The sequence below is a fragment of the Metopolophium dirhodum genome, chromosome 4 (genome assembly GCF_019925205.1).
Source record: "Metopolophium dirhodum isolate CAU chromosome 4, ASM1992520v1, whole genome shotgun sequence".
NCBI lineage: Eukaryota > Metazoa > Arthropoda > Insecta > Hemiptera > Aphididae > Metopolophium > Metopolophium dirhodum.
Window position 1 is genome coordinate 37,473,290 of NC_083563.1, and position 21,826 is coordinate 37,495,115.

The window sequence follows — 21,826 nt, forward strand, 5'->3', positions numbered from 1 at the left end:
TGTACTAAATGTTTATTTTGAACTTTTTTATGTAGTTTTTATTATTATTTATTTCAGCATGTATATTTTATAATATTTAACAAATTTAATAGACTGAAACGTGACATGATATAGAACTAACATTTTTAAGTGTTTTTAAATAAGTAACTGTAATTGGATTCCATTTGGTATTTAGGAAATGCATTTAAGTTTTTTCCTTAATTTGTGTTGAACAATTATTAATCACTATTTTTTTTTTCGATTTTAACAATGAGTAATATGATAGCTTTTCTACGAATCTTTGAATTACTCGCATGAATCAACGAGTATGTGATGGATAAAACCGTTATTTTCAAATAAAAAAAGAAGCGTTGACATGGTTATTGCCGTCAAGGCACTGAGTGGTTTTCACTTTTTCACTAATCGTTTTAGACAGGTCACAGGTACTTCATCAAAAAACGCATACATTTTTAGAATTTTTATTTGTAACCTCAATCGACTATAATTGTATGCGTTTCAATTATGTACGTGGTACGTCTGCTGCCCAAAGAGTGCGCCTTGGAGTTTTCACCCATTCATAAACAACTATATATTTAAACGTATACTCCACCGGTCATGTATAGGATTTTTTTATATTTACGTAATATCATAATTTATTATGTACCTACTATATAGTTCTCAATACAAACACATTATCCAGTCCTAAAAATACAAAAGTAATATTGTAACACGCACAATATAACGGGTAAACAGGGAAGGTCACTATATCGTCGACGTACAGACGCGCGCGACGACGTAAACCTACTATATTATTATTATTTATTATTATATTATTATATTGTTCTAGTGCTCTACTCACAAAACAGGTTTTAACGAAAAAAATTATCGTCTGAACACGAAATTCTAGTTAAATGCTATAACTGAATTTTAGTTACATAAAATGACATCCACGCATATACTTTGACAAGAATACCCGAAAATTGAAAACAATGGCGCTGAACACTTTATGTTCCATATTGTAAAACATATCTTATAACTTACATAGTTACATGACATCATGAATCTCTGTGATCACGTGGCAAATAAATCACAGTACATAAACGAAAATAAAATTTGTAAATGCAATACAATTCGAAACCCACCTGCGTCAATCTCAAGACGTCAACACATCCCGTGGGCATATACATAGCGGTGCAATTCACAACCACCCCACAAGAGATAGGTGAATAGTATTATATTACATAATAAGCGGCTCATATCAATTAATAATTATTATTGTTGTGCCGAGTAAACTGCATTATCGGTGATGATAATAATAATATATATATTGTAATTTATCGCATTTTCGGGCACTCAAATAATATATTCGGTGATCTCTTCGTCTGGGAAAACTAAACGTGCTCACGTTGTAATAACCGATATTCACCAAACGCGATGGGCGATAGTGGATTTCTATTCCTGACAAGACGTAGGTACAACGGCGTGATGAGGCCGTCAACCGGGACTGATTTGCCGTTTCCGGCCGTGTGACTCGACACAAAACGACGGTCGTTTTCCGAGCACACACGTATTATTATACACATTACATTATAACGCGTTCCCATCGAGTGTACCTGTGCACACGAGCGATTTTCAAAGTCAATATAAAGCCGAGCTGAGCGGAATTCTGGTGGCGGATGAGGCGCTGAGAGGGGGGCGTATCGGGAGAAAACGTACATCATTCGGCGCGTATTACGACGACGGCTACCAATGTTGAATGTAATATTCCGATTATTATTGTTGTTATATTAGGCATGTGTCTCTATAACACTATAGTCAACTCGTTAGTGTTAAAATATTATGTGCTTTCTTCCGCCAAGCGTATATGCCTATACTGCAGATGCAGTGGTAAACAATGATAATGATTAAAATATGATGTATCATGTTTTTTATTATAAATTCTAAGCCGTCCGAGTGTCCGACTCATTTATAATAATAATATATTATATTGTGTACGACAATAGGTGAAAACGACATCGCTTCGTTAGCGAAAACGATCACGAGCGAGACCATAATAATAACAATATATTATTATAATATTATACATAATTTATTATATACAATTGCAGTAGTTGTGCTCGTGTACATGCGCAAACGAACGGAGTTACGTAAAAATCACTGTCGATTGCTGGTCGGCGTGCGTATGTACTTAAAATGGGCTTATAGTCGTCGTCGGTGACGATAACAATAACAGAACCCACTGAAATCCCGTGTTTGAACGGATAGAAATATTAATTCAAAAATGTATGGGGTTTGATGTGTTTTTTTTTCAAGGCGCATCCCCTCGGCTCATTATACGTTTTCCCGTCAGTCAGAATAAACGATTGCGTAAAAATTAATTCTAAACCGTGATTAGATATTTTTTATTCGTATACGCTATTATAGGCACCAGCATTGCAGGACGCGCGATGGCGAGAAATCTCCGTAAATTAACCGTCAAATAATCAAATTAAAATCACACCACTTGTAATAATAATCTATAAAATGCATAGAAAACATATTAATAATTAATATATTATTATATTATTATGTCCACAACAATTTCAGCCTGCACCTGTACCTATAGGTACCGTGGGCACTGTGCAGCAATAACAAGTTGACCAATGACCAATGATCATCAGATTTATTCGAACGCAACAGTACACTAAAGATGTAATAAACAGTTTATCGTTCGCGTGGTAATCCTCACGTCATAATAATATGTAGGTTTTTAAATTTTTTTAATGCCGAATCGTTGATTGGTGAATAAAATATTGTCATTATATAGCCGTGTATTGCGGAGATAATATGTCAGATATAAAGATGATAATTTACGTAACTCTGATACGATAGGCAGGTAGTAAAAAGATAATAATACCTAACGACAATATTATATTATAATATTATTATACTCCAGCGAATAGGTCGTCAGTTGACCGCAGCTTATTGGCGTACCTATTCGAATAGTTTATATAGGTACCTAAGTATACTCAATAAACAATAATATTATACCATGACGTCGTATAAAACACATAGCAATAAATATTATATTGCACGCTGCAGCCTAGCTATTACCATTAAGTTTTTATCTATACTCAAAGCTATTAAAACTATTGTTACTAATATTCGCATGTTTGAAAATATTATGTTTGATGATAAGAGGTGGGCTGAACTCCAAAATATGGTCTCGAACCTAACTTTTTAATCTTATGTCGAACCGAACACGAACTGAGGTACCTATCGATTGAAGTACTGATCTAGTGAGTAATCAATTAACACCCGGAAAATGTTTGGTTCGAACCGTTTGACGTGTTGGAATTTTTTTTGGTTTTGAACTATTTTGAAGTTCGATTTGATTATGGACTTTCGTACTTTTTGTTTGAGTTTGGTTCGGATCAGTATTTTTAAAGCTTGGTTCGACTTTCAAAATCGAACCGAACACCTAAGTTCGGTTCGACTTTTCGAACTTAAAACATTCGACCCACCTCTAATTATTTTGTGTCGCAGTGAATTTGGTACTTACTAGCTGTATCGGCTATCAACAACCACTCGCCGGAGGGCTCAACGATATTCGAGTGAAAAAAAAACTACTGTTACCAAATCCCGTTTAGGACGGCCGTGCGTTTAATCATCGCGCATATTGTTATAATATTATAATAATTATATCGACTCACACGAATATTAAAATATAATGAATTAAATTCGATATTGATATACACCTACTATAATAGTATATTATAATCGTCGTTGTATAAGCCATGCGGACCGGGCGAAAGCCACCGGACAGTATATGCGTAATGACGTAATCCGATTAAACGCCTACCTGGCTATAATACGGTTATTATTTTATTATATTAATTATGTACACAGTTCTAGAATATCACATAATAGTATAATATTGTATATATATATTATAGTCGTAATAAATGCGAAACACGTCGTACAAAACGTTAATCAAATTATTAATGTTACAACGATTAACTCGTCGTCATCGTCGTAGACAACTACAGCCGAGAGTATAAACCGAGTAAAACAATTATGTTCGTTGATATTAGTGTTAACGTCCCGGTATAGACTAAATGTTTATTCTTGAGGTAACAATATTGTTAAATTATTAATACTACCTGTACAATTAGCACTTCATTTTAGCAAACGTTAGAACTTTAGAAGATACATTATTATTTTACAAGTTGTCGTGTGTCAAAATGTACCTTATTCATACAATATTAACGCGATAAATCATAAATGTATATGACTTTATGATTTATAATCCATAAAAATAGGAATGAATATTGAAGAGAACCTATGGGTAAGATTTATAAATAAATAAGGTTTTTATAACTAGTGCGTTGTGAGTAGTTGATTGAAAAAATAATATGAAGTGTAATCTGACAAACCCATATTAGATTCATTACGGAAGTACTTATTGAAATCAAGTGCATAATATTATAATGTTGATTAGATCTTAACAACTGTTTTCATATAATATTGAATGAAATAAATTCCATTCTAATGCGTTTGTAACAACTATTTGTACGTTTATGATTTATTGACGTTAAAACAAATACGTATAGAGGTGTAGTCAACATAAACAATATTGATCGGCTATAATTCAGTTTAAAATATCTCAAGTACTTCGATGATAAGTTTAATGTAATTAAGATTGTAAGAAAATCATCATTTACCAACCTATTGAAAAATGTTAAATTGTTGAGATTGTATTTATCACCACGAGAAAATAGAGTTACGACACGAAATGGGAGTAAAGTGCTTCGCATAATGGCGAAAAGACATTTTTTTCAATTTAAGATTTTATCAGACATAATATTATATTCTTAACGTTAACAGAGATTTTTCCGTCTATTCTTTGAGTTAAAAGTATGAAATAAAATGAAAATCCACTATAGCCACCACAGTCATTATAGAAAAAGAACACTGTCATTTCCGTTGAAAATATTGTAATCGTTTTGTCGAGTTTCTAAAATACCGACTACGGTACCTATATAGAGATAATACAATATTGTATATTGTACCTTAGAGCATATTATTATCTGCAAGTATTCAGGGATTCGTGCGTCTGCATATTTGTATGTCATTTAAATCTTTTTAATAAATTTAACGTGAACTTTGTAATGAAATCAAAATATATTGTTATACACAGATTTAGTTAATTTAATTAACATGGCCAAAATATACCAAATACTGAGAACAAAACGTCCGAATATTATAAACATTTTTTTATACATTTTAATGCATATTTCAAAACAAACAATAATTTCTAGAATATAATATAATATGAGTAATTTTTTTACAGAATTTGTATTATTAAAATATGTGCACATTTTTTTTTGGTATATACTTATAAGATTATTACTTTTACATTGTTAACGATACAATACAATTTTCAAAGTCTATATCGGGGATTTTAAACCCGTGGACCAAGGCCCACGGCATCGTCTTATTTTGAGATGCAAATGTTTAAGTCCACTTTTCATCATTTAATACATGTTTTTACTAAGAATACGGCCCGCAAGTAATAAAACAATTAATTGGCCGCCGCCTAAAGAGGTTGAACACCCCACCCTGGTCCATACATGCAATTGTAAATCATTTAGATAATTATATGGGTGAGTAAAACTAAATGAGAAGTAAGCAATTATTATGTTCATTGATATACGATTTGATTTACAGTACACCCACAATCGAAATCGATCAGAGAAAAAGAAGTCGCATTAAATGCATTTGACTGCAGTTGTAAAAAAAAAGTCCGTTAAATATAGTGCATCCGGCGGCACACCATTATACTGTTCAATCAATTAAATTATTTAATAACTATGTATTATACTGCGCATTGTTTTACAATCGTCAAGTTGTTCATTGTTTTCCTGCAATTTTCAGGCGAACTCGTGAAAACATTAAACCGTTTACGTTATACTATCTCGAACACAGTTATATTTCAAAATGTATAGGTGAAGAAGTCTGTCCTTACTCCATATTATTCGAATGGTAATAATATCATCATCACGGTCGTAACACACTGACACAATATTTTTATCATCTATTATTTTTTCGAACGTCGACAATTTTTGAAATTGCATTTTCGAGGATGATATTATTATTATTATTCTGCATAATGAACAAAATGTTCGTTTTAAGAACTATGTGCAGTGCGCCGGTAATATGGTATCACGTTATTATTATTATAACATACGCCTGCGCATGTAAATAACTGCTGCAGAATAAAGAAACGCAACGATTCGTGTGGTTCGATAAGGCCACCGAACACACGCGTCGTGATAAAATTAACCGCATCCTTTTTTTTCGCGATCTATTATAATGTAGGTATAGTGTGCCGCCTATGGCGATAATAATAAAACAACAGTATATCCATATATAATAATAATATATTATAATATGTAGTCCCTACTCCCCACCCTCGTCGATGCATAATATTATATTACAAGTCAAAAAAAATTATTTCCGAGGGTAAGTTATTATATTATATAGGTGATATAAGCTAAAAATTAAAAATTTTACACATTTTGAAATGTACTTAACTTTTTTTTCAACTGGGTGTTTTGGCTAAGTGTATTGAACATTTACCATACGCGGTTAACCGTCAACGTGGTATATATAATCTTTATTGCACAGTGCACACGTTAGCTAAAGGTCATAATGTGTAAGTATTGCGGCGACGAGTCCTCGCGAGTCACGACTTAGGTCAAAAACAAATTGATCTAGAGTCCGGGCTCTAGTATGAAATGGATTAAAAATGTGTAAACATAATAATTTACCAACGAAAAAACGTTGTTTAAGAATACCGATTGCTGTAACGATAATATTATAATAATTACCTATATTGATAATATTGTCTGTAGTGTCTGTCCTCCACACGCTCTATAATAGTCTGTACGAAATATTAATTTAAAAGTAAAATCATGTATATAATTTAATCATATAAATATTGTATATGAAATAAAAGCAAGATCAATCAAATTTAATGAAATTAGTGATAAAGAAACTTCTCGGTTTGAATTTAAATAATATCAATTCCGACTTTTGAGTAAAAAACTATGAAATAAAAAAACACGAATGTTAGGCAATATCTCGGTTTGTCTGTGACACTCTTACAGTATGAGAGTTGTTTCATTTTTTAATTCTAGACACCCTTTCTAAATATGCTACAGCAGTCAATACTGAAACACTATATGGTATGTATTCACATATAGAAATAATGAGACAGGATATTGGACAACAATAATTTAATGTTAGGTAGATAATAATAATATTATGTAGATCGTCGATGGTTGATCCGGGGGGTGCGGCTTACAATGTCACGATAATATATTATAACATTCAAGTTGTGCGTTTATCATACATTTATATATAGGTACTGCATATTGTATATTGTATAATAATGTTATGCGTTATTACGACGTCGGCGGTGATGATGATGATGATGACTATAATAATAATAATAATAATAATAACGTAATATTAAAATAATATTATATATCGTCTTACAGGGAAAACGCGCGCGGATAATATAGCGACCTCGGTTGCCCGTCCAAAACGGGGAAGACCGGAATGCTGCAGCTTCTGCACGGGGTAGAGACTCGCACGGCCTCGGATCGCGTCGCGTCCGATTAATTAAAAACGCTTTCGATCGCACGACCGAAAAAAAAAACAAAATATTATATTATTATAATAATAATAATAATAATAATAATATAGTATAACACATTATTGCACACGCAGACCTCGCCGGCATTTGTTTTGACACGTCGTCTCATTACGCTAAACTATCGTAATATTATACGCTCGCGATTCGTTTAATAACACACTCATCATGTCCGTAAGTGTATGTGTGCATATTATGAGGAAGACGTGCGCCGTAACCGCCGCCGCTGGGTAATTATTATTTAAACGACAGTGTATTATATTTTATTGTAATTTTATTTATTCATAATATTATCGTTTCGTGTGTCTACCTACTGTCTACATCACTGGGTACCTCGACGACGGCGACGGCGCAAATTATATTATGCACCCATATAATATACATCAGACGACGAGCGTTCCTCTTGTCGTGCAGCGTTCGAGCTGTTTTACTTATTATTAATTATTCTGATCAACGCATAATAATAATAATATGGACAGTTTATAATATTATTTATTCTTTTGTGTCGCAGCCAATGCCTATGTTTATAAGATGACTAAGATTTTTATTCGAACGTAAACTATACCCACTTGTTAATATAAAAACAAAAACAATTTTCGACAAAAAAATATTCAAACGACGATGATAATAATATGGACTAATAAAGCTTTTTAATCTGAGACTTGTCGAAGTATTAGAATTACGGGCAACCGTAACTATTTGAGACTTTTACAAAGTAGTATAAACTTTTTTAAAACTTTTTAAAATTAATATTGATACAATAGTACAAAAGTAATATAAAACATTATTGCAATTCAAAAATACTCGTAAAGTCATAACTCAATTCAAAACTGAAATATCAGGAAAAAACCAACGATAGAAATCAAAATAAAATGACCTCATAACTTTAAACCTAACAATAGGTAAATTCACCCCAATAATGAAACAAACAAAACTTTATAATATGTGTTATACTGAACAAAAATTTTCCATGTCGTGTATTTTTAAAAATGGAGATATCAAATTGGTTTAACGAGGTCCCCCCTTCTACAGTGGATCGCAGTCTCCAGTTATGTAAGTTCCAATTTATAGGAATAGGACCCATTTTCAACGAACTACGATCAATTGAAAGATTCTGTGAACAAAATATCTGAATTCGTATTAAAGTCCACACTATAATGATTGAGATCTCCTTTCCTGTGTTTTCGATTTTATCCACGCTAAAACGCCATTAAAATTGGATGAATTCTCGATTATTGTGTTGTTAGAATAGAAAGATATTGTTATCGCCACACCGTTTGAAATATTTTGTATGTACGTATGTCGTATATATATATATATATATAATATTGCACGTACATAATATGCGATTATTATTGATAACAATAATAATCACGCGTGCAATAATTTATTATAAACAGAGGCGGAAAATCTCCGCTTTCGATCCCCCTAAGTGCACCTACGATTACTATGATAGTGGTGCGCATACCTCTATATTATACAACCGTGACCGAAACTGTGTCAAGTCCACGACCTCGTCACGTGCACCAATCCCATACGTGTAAAAATCACGTTGTGCGCCCGTGGTAAAGGTACGTATTGCAGGGCGCCCTGCACGAAATCCGCCCGCGAGATCACTCATTGTCGTGTCGCAGTTGTATAGTTATGTCGGAAAATGTTCGTTTACACAATACTATTGGTCTTATTGAAAATGTAATTTCACGTTTGATATTCGTTGATTGAGAATCAATCGAACTTTTCACGAATTATACTTTAAAAAATTTTGATCTCAACGGTTGTTGTTGTTGTAAGGTTCAAACGAAGATCTCCGTTTTTGGACACATTGCATGTTCCTATGCATACCGTATTAGGTACGTAGGTGGTAGGATATCTTACGTGTGTATATATGTGACTATGTCATATCATCATAATATTAAAGACTAAAGTATAGACTATACGAGCTGTTATTATTTTAATGTGTAAGAGGCAGGTATGTAATTATATTATCGTAGTTCAGTTGTCCTATTTATGTGATGTCCACGATATTTCCAATATATTTAATAAAAATACGGCATCCGAAGCTTTAGCGCATATATAATATAATACCTGTTTGTAATTACAAGTAAAACAGAGCCTTTGTAAAAAAAAAATAATAACTCTAAAATAAATTGGTATTTTATAAATAGATATAAAATTTCTACTTTTTGGTTCACCTGATGAGTAATTATCTTTTTAATTATTTCGGCTATGCACAAAGCGATCAATAACATAATACAGTAAATGTTTTTTTGAGCATTAATGATTCTTGATATAATAGAGATTAACTCGATGAAGATTTACTTCTAATATGAAGAGTATGCACTTTAGGTTGACCGCGGTAAAGTGGTTTGTGTATAAGCCTCTTAGGTATGTTATATGAGGAGTGGTATCACATATAATATACACATTTAAACTCAATTATTCATAAAATTCCGAGAATTATTTGAAGGATGTTTCTAGATACTTCAAAAAAAAAATAAAAGTAAAACATTTACACTGAATTTAATAATTAATGATAAAGTGCTTATACGGTTACACTCCTTTAAAACCAGTGCTATACTGTAATTGGAGTGTTAGACCTACAGATACTATGATAGTTCTTATCGCTACACTTTAAAATACAACATTATTACGTTAATCCAAGCATATTATATAGAATAAGACGTCTGACGTATAACATAATATTATAATATATCATGAAAAATAAACATAATATTGAGATTATTCATCAAACTTAGTGTAGATAATATGTGATATAACAATTTTTTTCGAATCTCAAACATCAATTATTATCCACTTCAGAACATGTACGCGTATATATTTATATTATACAATAACAAATCGTATACTATCAACACGCGTACTGTATATTATTCAATGTTATATTTTCTATTTTTTACTATTCGATTTTACTTTCTTTCAGAATACATAAAATATCAATAGCTCGTTTTGACTTAAACAATTCACCTGCAGATAACGGGTGTGTCGTGATGTTTTTTTGCTTTGCCGAGACATCGGTTACTTAACGTTGATCGTGGAATACGTGTCTTTTTTGTTTATTTGGGTTTAATGTATAATTCCTAACACTGTATACAGCAGACTAAGCTATCTTTTACACGCGTAATCAATTCATGATTATCACAATATAATATTATATAATTAGTTTAAGAAAAGTCAACACCGTCCCAAGATAATTAAATTCCAAAACGTCGTAAAGCTTAAATATCATAAGACGTATTTCGTAGTGTTGGGATAACGTCAGCTTCGAGAACAAACACGACATAATATAATAATGACTGTCGTTTGCTCGTTTACATTCGTTAAGCGTTTTTCGGATGTTTTACATAAACACACCCTAAGTACACTGCATGTCGTACAATATAGGTACCTGCAATTTGCTATACGTACGCACTATAATAATAATATTTTCGCATCGACTTACCGGATTTCTCCGTGAGCAGAGTGACGTCATGTGCAACGACTTGCGCCCACTGCATAACGGCTAGCGTGAATCGTATGTCAGGCACGTTCCTCTCCGGGAACAGCGTCGTACGGATCAGCCTAGCGCTGGGAAGTACCCGTCCGAATGAGGTCAATCTCGGTCTGCTCTCACCTAAACCGAACACACAACGGTTGTAGAAATTATTATTGTAATTACCTATATCATACATATTATATACGGATGCATACGCCCCGAGTTGTGTTAACATCGTTCATTACAAGGGGGCGAGTTTATTTAGTATAGTTATTAGTTTCGACTGCAGAACCCGTAATGTGGACTAAACCCAGTCTACATGGTAATAAAAGGCACGTGTCCAATACACGCATTATTATAAATTGTAGGTAGTCGATTATGTGTTATTACAGACACCTGTAACTATGCAATTGAAATAATAAAATTCTGTTTTCAGTCCTAATAATATAATGTCAATCCATTTGACGCCGGAATAACGCACGTTTTAACGATTCACGATATAATAGTATAAGGGTCGACCGTATTATTGGTCATATTATACGTATTTATTAATTATTAAACCACATTAATTGTAACCGGGCTTCCGGATATAATAAACACAACCAAAAGTTTCGACTAAGGTCCGGCATATTTTGGACCTATGATACCGGTTTCGAAAAGAAAGTACCTACAAATGTTTTCTGCATATTATGAGCCTATATGTGAAAACACGAATGAATAGTCATCGGCGTCAAGTGCATTGGATTTCAGGATGTCCCGAGGCGGTTATAAAGCTAAAACGGAACTAGTTTCGAAGTCACAATTTCTTCATTAAATTACGTCAAGTTTACCCGCCTTCGACATAATAGTATTCCATAATTCGTTACGCTGATCAGAAACCATAATATTTGGCTAATTAATAATTAATTGGTGTGATTATAAATAACATAATAATATAGCATATATAACATCGTTTCTAAAATTAATATAATAATTATAGACACGTTATCATAATAATGATCACATTGTAATAGCTTCGAATTTCGTTTATGAATATTGGAACTCTGCGATAGACAATATTGTAGAAAAGTGTTATAAGAGTAACATGAGATTCACATACAAAATTCTAAAGTTGGACGAAAATTGATACCACCAAAGTTTATAAATGTCTGTAGTTTTCGTATATTCTGTAGTAGCACGTAATATACCTACGTGTATATTATAATAATAAATTATATAAATTCTGTGTGTTCAAATAACCATTCGAACGGAGGAAGTAACCATGGTTACACGTCCATTCAATGAAGATCCTGACGTGACGTATTATACTACCTACGTTGAAAAAGCCTCGAGGACTCGTTAATTACCGAGACGGTGAAATAGGTATGGAAGAGAATATAAAAGCTTAAAGATTTTATAGTGAAATATATTATGTCCGTATGAGTATAGCATATAATGTTATATACACCCGCGTAGTCTATATAATATGTAATACCTTCTATACATTTCATAACATAATATCAGTTCTACGCATCCTAAATGTAAATCAAATATGTATGTAATCTATATTTCATTTGAAATTTCGGATTTGTAAAAATAGTAAATTTACTGGACATTTTATATGATATCGCAAGTCTTGCTTTTGCAGTAACGTACAAAAAATTCAATTTTAACTATCAAGAGGTTCACCTTGTTTCCATCGAACTAAGCAGTACGACGACAAGAATAAACGGTAATAACATAACGTATTCAAAATGATTTTTTGACGCGCAGTAATCGCTAAATGAACACCTTATATTGAAATACCGTTTTAAAGTAATTACAGCGCACTATTTACCAGTGTATCGATTTATATTTTTGATATAGTTACATATAGGTAATTACATAAGTACATAACCTTGGCGAAACCGATTCGGTCTATAATTATTGTACATAAAAATAAGAGCAGACCCGTTTCAGATCTATATAAATATTGTCTAAAACGTGTTTTATAATTAATATAGGTACATACTATTATAGTAGTTATGTCATCTAAATGTTCGAACATACATCTATATTATTATGTATGCAGTACGCACCGTTACCGACTGGTAGCTTATACCACGAAAAATTGTGAATTTAAAATTGGTTTGATTACCGTTTAATATAATATGTAAGAAGTGAAACAAGCGCATTATAGTAGAAAGTTAATTAAATAATACGGTTTAAAGGTAAATATAGGAGCTGACCTGTAATAGTATCCGACTAAAAGCTAATAAAAATAAAAAAAAAAATAGGAGCTGACAAAAAATAATGACTGTTGATTCTAAATTTGAATCAATTTAAATCGAAAAATAACATTTGGGTGTAGTCGAATGATGTTAAAAGTGTGGTAGGTGGTTAAGTACTCAGTACAAGGAGTATGGGCGTACTCATCACGACTATACGCATAACAATTATCGATTTATTATAACAAAATATTATTATTATCGTTATACTATTGTCATAATGTCATGTCATATAAATATTATAGTTTGCGTTTACTCACCGTCTTGGTAAGCGGCTGGTAACAGTCGGACCAACGCAGTGTTCACCGAGCCCCATCCCGGTTGCTGTAAGTTGTTGCAACTGCCGTCAAAGCTCCTGTACCGAGCTCGAGGGTTGCAAGGTATGCTGGTCAGGCAAACGTCGGCCACGTTTTGCTGGGCCACGCTCTGGGCGCCAGTGACCATCGTGCCGCCGGCGGTGGCGGCGGCGGCTGGAGAGTCGGCTGTACCTGCGGAAAACACGAAAATCATGACAAAACAGACGTACAGATAGGTCGCGCAAACACTGCAGTTGTGCAGCGGGCACGGCAATGTCATAGCAGTTGTATTATTATTTGATTTTTCCGTTTTTCGTTTCGTCTGAAACACGCGGTGCTCGATGAAACGGCACCGTGCGTCGGATTAGGCACGAGGATGGACGGTATAATCAAAAGTCGATTAAACTGCAACAGTTTCACGATGAGTGACCTTGTGCCGAATCATATTATTTTATTATTTATCTATTTTTTTTTTCTCCGACGTGTTGAGGTGGAAATTTTGACGGATACGCAGAACATTGCGAAAAAATTGTCTAATCCGAATACATTATTGACTGCCATTGCGAGTATTAATTGCGATTCGGCAATTATTGGAAATGAGAAAAGTGCTGCACCCGATTAAAATCCCCCATATTAATTTCCCACATTAATCCCCCCCCCCTATAACCATTTAAATATTACGATATGATAAATCATAGGATGTGTGTGAGTATCGATGCAGCTGTCGCGTATACACTTTACCAACGTAGTTTTTATTTTTACTCTCTTATTTTCTCAGGCATTACGAACAATGATGTGTTTAAGACTTGAATTACCTATCGAAACATTTCATTAAATATTATATCAGTAGCGGATTTGGTTCAACTAGAGTGATAGGTAAATGTGCTTTATTGATCTGTATTGTATATCAAATAATTGCTTTAAGCTTAATGTTATAGTACTACTGTACTAGGACACTAGGTAATAGGTAGTAATAATAGGTTATAGGTAATAGTTTTAAATACCACATAATATTCATATACGGAGACTCATCTAAAATGTTGGTACAGAGCAAAGACAATATTTTAAAGGACGGATACTCAAGAATCTATACCACTTGAGAGTTTAAATTTGTGGTTATTTATCTGACCTTACACTTATAAAAACTGGGTACTACTGTATTATAATACTGAATTTAAATTGAAAATGAAGGAATTTGAATAAAATGATCATTGGTAAGATTATAAAATAAATATCAAATCCTTGAAATACCTTTCTCGTAACAGTAAATAATATTTTTTAGATTGAGACGAAATATATTTTTGTGATGAAAAAAAAAATTACTGCTGAAAAATACCTTGCTTATGTAGGTATAATCAATTTAATAACACATTAAGTGTAAATACGAATAAAACAATGGTAATATTGTGTATAATATAAGACATTAAGACAATTTCTAGTTTTTCTTTTAGATTTAAAAAAAAATAATAAGTGACCTAAGTATATTATACGAAAAAAAAGTGTAACCTATACAGAGTTGTGCGTGCTTTTCAATAATTTATAATACGTTGTTTTTTTTTTTAAACTTGCAGAAATATTATGTTATTTGTATTTAAATTAAATTGTGTAAAGTACCTACATGTAAATTAACCACGTAATAATAAGTTCATTTTCCGTGACAATTAATATGTTAAATAGTCCGCTATCTAGCGGAAAGCCGAAGCAATCGTGATTGTAAAAGTATAAGAACTGTTTTTGTTTAAACATAAAATGTTTTAATAATACACCTAATTTAAAATATTTTCAAAAAACTCTGATTAATTGGAATAAACATTATTTTATGAGTGCATTTAATTTGGAAATAATAAGCCAACACTTATGGTAACTAACTTTTAACTAATAAGCAACTATTACTATACATAGATACAATTATAAAATTCATTAACGCTATATCAGTTGATAATTTTCGTACAACATGCCTTTAAAATGTAAATATTTTATATAATTTAAACTCGTTTTTATACATTTTAGCTACCTCTAAATTATGACGGATTTTCGTGACAGTAATTTAGAATATCAGGTTTTCAGTTTTGCATAATTAACTGCATGTTAATTTGAACCACCTTAATATTATTGATCGGTTAGGGCAGATACTCAAACTCCAGTCATTGGTAGATACATGTATGGAAATCTACAATACACTCTCGGAGAATTTCCTGCACTGCTCGATAGATCGTCAGCAAAAAAATCCAAAATCCAAAATCATCGCACTCGTTGTTTGAGTTGTCCACTCTACGTAGGGGAACATAGGTGTTATGTGATGTCTAGAGTGGTGCACTAAGGTCGGCCTGAGAAGAGGCGATCGGTCCCAACGGTCTTTCGTTGAACAATTGTATAATATGTAAGGGGGTTAAGGTTGGGTCTCTTCGTCTGTTGCCTTCGGGTTCAACAAGTGTTCACAAATTGTGCACCCTAACGGAGCCTTGATAGTTTATGCATACACGCATTACACACTATAGTAAATGCTAAGAAAAGTAGTTTCAGGCTCTTTAAGGGTCATTTAACGTTGTACATATTGACGAAGCTACTTGAGGCGGGGGGTCAAGCAATATGCAAACAGTTCGGTCAGTGAATATGCTACTTGCAAGGAAAAAAAGGGGCCTTGGGTCTCGTGTGGATGTGATGTTTCAACTTTGGGTTCCTTGAACCAGTAGTTTTTTTTCTAACCAGAATCGTCGTATCGCTTTTAGGTAATAACTATTACAAGTATTAATATGTTGATGGGATTAAAAAATCATTTAAAATCACCATCAGGATAAGTTGTTAAGAACTGTTTTCACGTTGTCTTTGACGAAGATCGTGAAACGGGGCACTCCGTCGCAATCGATGAGCGAAAAAACATATTTAGTGGGCGCCGACAATAAGTGATTTTTGTCGTGCGTGGCGCACCTTTGAACTGTTTGAAAACCTGATAACGATCACGCGAGTCACCATCGTCGTCGTCGTATATTATAATAACGTGTACGGGAAAACGGTTCAAGTGAAAGTCCTGCACGGCGGCGACTGTGGCGTAAAGGTCGTTCGGTGTGATAGAAGAAAGAGAAAAACACGTCGAAACAGCAGACCAAAAGGGACAAGCGAAAATAATACCTACGTAACTGGTACACGAATTAAGCGACGTGTTACGATACATCGTAATAATTGTTCTGCAAGGACCTGCACGGTGTGAAATAGAAACTTACATTATATTCAAGACCAAATTAAATATGGCCTGGGGGAGGGGGGTGGCACGCTCACGAGTTCCATTGATTTTGGGGCCCCATATTTATCCAAAAAAATATTTATTTTTTTTAATGCTTTCTAAACAGTTTTCAAAAAAATAAAATTATTTTAGTAGGTTTAATTCTATACCACGAAAAATAACTATTACTAAATTATAATAATTATTAAATTTATATTCTAATAATTGATAACAATATGATGATTGATGAAGTTTATAAATTAGGAGTTGTGAACTACATGTCTACATTGTATAGTGTATACGCATAGATTTATATATATATATATTATGATTGTACGTGGTCATAATTATTGATATTAGGTGTTTTTAATCTATTCATGGGAGGTACGTGAAAATTGCATAATATTATCTTCCATATACACCCTGTATACCTCGTGTAATGTACTCCGCGATACGCTGTATGCGCGGCACCTGAAAAGTCGACGTCGTAAGCCGATAAAAAACAAGCGAACTGTGAGACGAAGGAAACTCGGTGAGGCCATCTATTGTTTGAGACGCGGACACACGCGTGACCTCGGGGTACCATCATCATCATCATCATCGTCGTCGTTGTCGTCGTCGTCCAAACACACAATACGATAACATCCGGACATCGGAAAAACGTTTCCGATTTATGAAATCGAAAGCGGACCGGAAGAAGAATAATACATATTTTAATATGTTGTACAATTAGTTATTGTCGAGTTGATAAGTCCCGCCGCCGCTTCGTCCCGTGCTCGTGCTCAGATCGTTGGTCGTGCATCGAACACGATAATATTATTTATTAGCGACCGACTTGCTATCCGCATACAGGGTGCACGGGCCGTCCTTTTGTTACAGTTAGGATATTATTGTTTTGATGGAATTATAATATAATAATATTTTTTATGTCTCGCTACCGGAACGTCCTTGATCGGTGCGATTAGGGGCGGTAGGGGACCAAAACCGATGACATTTGGAGCTTACGTTTGCGGACGGGTGCTAGATGGGTGCAGTGCTAGAGTGGTGATGATGTAAGTGGTTTTGGGTGGTTGTATTAATATGTTATAATATTAGAGAAGGGAAAAAATCGTAATTTGACAACAAATCAATAATTTGTATGATTCTATGATTCTGATTGCATTATATATATGTTATCAAATCGTAGATAAGTGGTCGCCGCAGCAGCCTTTTCGCGGTCGGCCGATGAAAGATAATATAATATTATAATAAATCGTTGTACGAGACGTGTCCGAAATAATAATTTATGTCCGTCTCCGGTGAAATTCGACCGGATGGATATCGTCGGCATATTGTAGTCATGGCCTACACAAAGAGCTTTCGGCGGTCGTCAGCAGTCTTATCGAAAAGAATATAATTATTACGATTCCCCCCGCAAACGCTCTGTATAATATAGTATAAAAACTATAATACCTATACCTTCATAATAATATAGTATGGCAGTGCATAATGTTTTAGTTTCGATTCTCAATGAAAGTGATACTTTGCGATGAATTGAGGTTTCGAGATTTTCTTTTTCGTTGAACAAATGCAAAAATTACAAATAAAAGGTGTAAGTATAATAATAATGTATAGTTATAATCATAATATTATACTTAACATTCGTATTAAACGTTTACAATGATTCATAATAGCGCTTTATGCATTTATACATACGGTTCGTTTCGTATGATCGACTGAAATTCATTAATCACAACTGTTACAGTTACTTACTTAATAACCACTATAGTCTTATAATAGAACAATATAGATTATATATTATTACGTCGGAATGTTCAATAGTCATTGATATTTCATTCGAATTTCTCTAATAGAAATTAATAACAATTTCACTATTATTATTTCTCTCCATTGTGACTGTCACGAAAATTAATCGGCATTTTTGCAATTATTGCATTTTAGAGCATAATTATATTCGCACTAAATGCTTAGTACACTTAAAAATAATATCATGTCAATAATAGACAAAACTAAAGATTAGAAAATAATTCATGCTCTCATTGAATAAAAAAAAAAATTGGCGAAATTCCGAATCATAACTTACAGAATGGTAATTTGAAATTATTATAAAATATAAATCGTATATGTAATATTATATAGGTATTGTATTCGCGTTAACGTACCTATACCTACGACCTACCATAAAATATTGAAGTAAAATGTTGGTTATGTGTTAAAATGTTTAAAACTAAAGTCATTAATACATTTCAATCTATGAATATGAAAAATATCATTTCTCGTTCAACGAATAGCAGCTATATCTTCGACACGAAGGTCGGGTAATTAAATTTGTTTGGTTCGTTGCTTACGAGCTAGGAAGTATGAAAATATGATCACGTGTGTTAATATATCTCGAGTTAGATCACCGGATGAGTCTTTAAGAAGAAAAAAACTACCAAAACGAAGGTTCTATATCAGAATTTACGTCGCTCATTTCATAATATTTTAATACCCAGATAATATTCTAATTTACTTTCTCAATTTAAAATTTGTATAACGCATCCGTGCGCTATACGATTAATACATTACGGAAATAAATTACTACCTATAGAACATTTAGGACCACGATTTTTTAACTTTAGTATGTCCTCCAAATAACTATGCTTGAGGATCCATTAATGAACCAGTCGTGGGTATTTGAGTGTTTACATTATTCGATTCTATTCGAACGTACGCTAAATGCGTATACACAACGATTTGCATAATAATAATTAGTTGATTAGTCGCTTCAAAAATCGTCTATATTATTTATCACCGTGCAGATAATTTACCTGCATAAATCTCAAATTTTCAATCCAATATAGCTGCAGGTATGTTAAGGTTACATTATTTAGTCTTATTATAATATTATATACCTGTCTCAAAAATTAAGAGAGTTATGGTATTTCAATTATATTAGATGCTTCAGACACCACGATTCATACATCCTGAATTCCTGACAAATATACCATAAAACAAGATAATAATATACTAGTAGGTACTTAGAATAATGACCTCAACTTCGTGATGACATTGATCATACAATTAATAATACTTGTAGAAATCAATAATTGTCGATGGGGTTTCAAAGTGCGTATTATAAAGGAATTTGTTTAGTAATTGTCTGAAATTGTTTGTTACAATAAAACTAAACCCAAACAATATTTAAAAAAAAATTATTATTAAATAATGTTTATTTTTGATATAATATTTTATTCTGTATGAAATTTAAACTGTGTGTTTCAACTGCAATTATATATAATGTAATATATGGTAACGTGTTACCCGAATGTCTCGAATTTATTGTTTGACACTCATATTATATGTTTGGATAGAAGGATCTTAAAAGTTATGTATTTCTCTGATGTTCAATTTAATTTTCTATTTCAACTTTCCAACTTAAGTCAATAATGAATTCAAACTAACCTGCAGATGGACGTCTTTGGGCATTCTTATACAAGTTATTAATCCTACTCTACATATTATTATAAATTATTTTATACATATTACTATGACATATAGGTCCATAAAAAAAACAGGTTAACACATGTGCACGTCCTGTTTCTTATAGGATGCTGTTATTCTTCTTTTTTTTTTAGCAAAGATGACTAATATTATACTATTAATCTACACTCGTATAGACGTATAGTACATTTCATAACTTTCAAAGATTAAATATAATAATTACGGTACAATGCGGTTCCGCGGTCGGAATAATCTTCGGACCGCAAATAAACAATAGGAACCCGGAACAATTGTTCAACCCGAATGGAAAAAATAAGCTACGAACGCCTAATAATAATATCACTCATCGTTTAATTGCGCCGTTCATATAATTAATACAATGTACTCGTTTATGTTTTTCTCAACTTACCGATCCTTGAATTCCATGGCAAGAAATCTATGAAACTCTGTCTCCTGGTCCGGCCGTTCGTGTCGGTCTGGAAAAAAAAAATAAATAAACAAAATCAATCGATGTTAAATCTTGAGTGTATGTACCTACACTATTAATATCAATATTGGTACAGATGAAACGTATCTTATATTATAGATAATTTAATATGGATCACGGTCTGGTCGTGTGCGCGCACTTTCGCTGTCCGTCTCGATGGAAATGCAAATAAGGCGACGGCGACATAATAATATTGTCATGGCGTAATGCCTACAGCTTTGTACGACTTCTACGCATTGACCACAACGACTTGTATAGGCGCCTACAAGTTACAACACGACCGCGAGAGGTATTTTGGAACTTTGTGGCGGCGGGGGGGGGGGGGGGGGGAGAGAGACACACGGAGCAGCTGACGTCAGAATCGGGCAACCGATTGAACCATCCAAAACTTTTAAAAATGGTTTTTTTTTACAAATATAAATTCCTACATCTCGACCGCGTCACGTCATACGGTGACGTATTTTGATATAAATTCTCATAGTATCATTATATATTTCTTAGCGCCTCCACAGTGAGTTGTATGTGCAGCGCAGCGCCACGATAGCGAGGGTATCATCAGCAGCTGCAGTTACTACGACAATATAGCCGATACAGGACATTTCGGGTGAAGCGATGGGTGGATGAGTGGTGTTGTGGCTAAAACTAAAAAATTTACGATTTCCTGTCGTATGGAGGCATGCAGCGTAAAAAATATTGAGTGGGCACATTATATTATTAGCCAGCAGGCGTATAGTTAAAAAGGAGAAAACGAAATTAGAATAGGATTAGACTATAATAATATTATAATGAAAGACAACATTTTATCGTCGCATATTATTATATATTTATTTATTATTAGCAACTCAATGATATATGTTTATTGTGACCCATAGGTACGACTATTATACGAGAATAAAATATGACTGTAAAATCCAACGGTGTAG

At 33.1% G+C, this 21,826-nt stretch overlaps 1 protein-coding gene across 1 annotated transcript in view; it reads right to left on the minus strand.

Annotated features, from left to right (window-relative positions):
* The window catches only part of LOC132942546 (peroxidase-like), a 44,396-nt gene that overhangs the window by 9,044 nt on the left and 13,526 nt on the right, over window positions 1–21,826 (minus strand). The window contains exons 2-4 of the mRNA XM_061011073.1: window positions 20,826–20,892; window positions 13,678–13,905; window positions 11,139–11,309 (exon numbers count right to left, since the gene is read on the minus strand). Coding sequence (XP_060867056.1) covers window positions 11,139–11,309; window positions 13,678–13,905; window positions 20,826–20,892 — 466 coding nt within the window. The remainder of the gene's footprint in view (window positions 1–11,138; window positions 11,310–13,677; window positions 13,906–20,825; window positions 20,893–21,826) is intronic.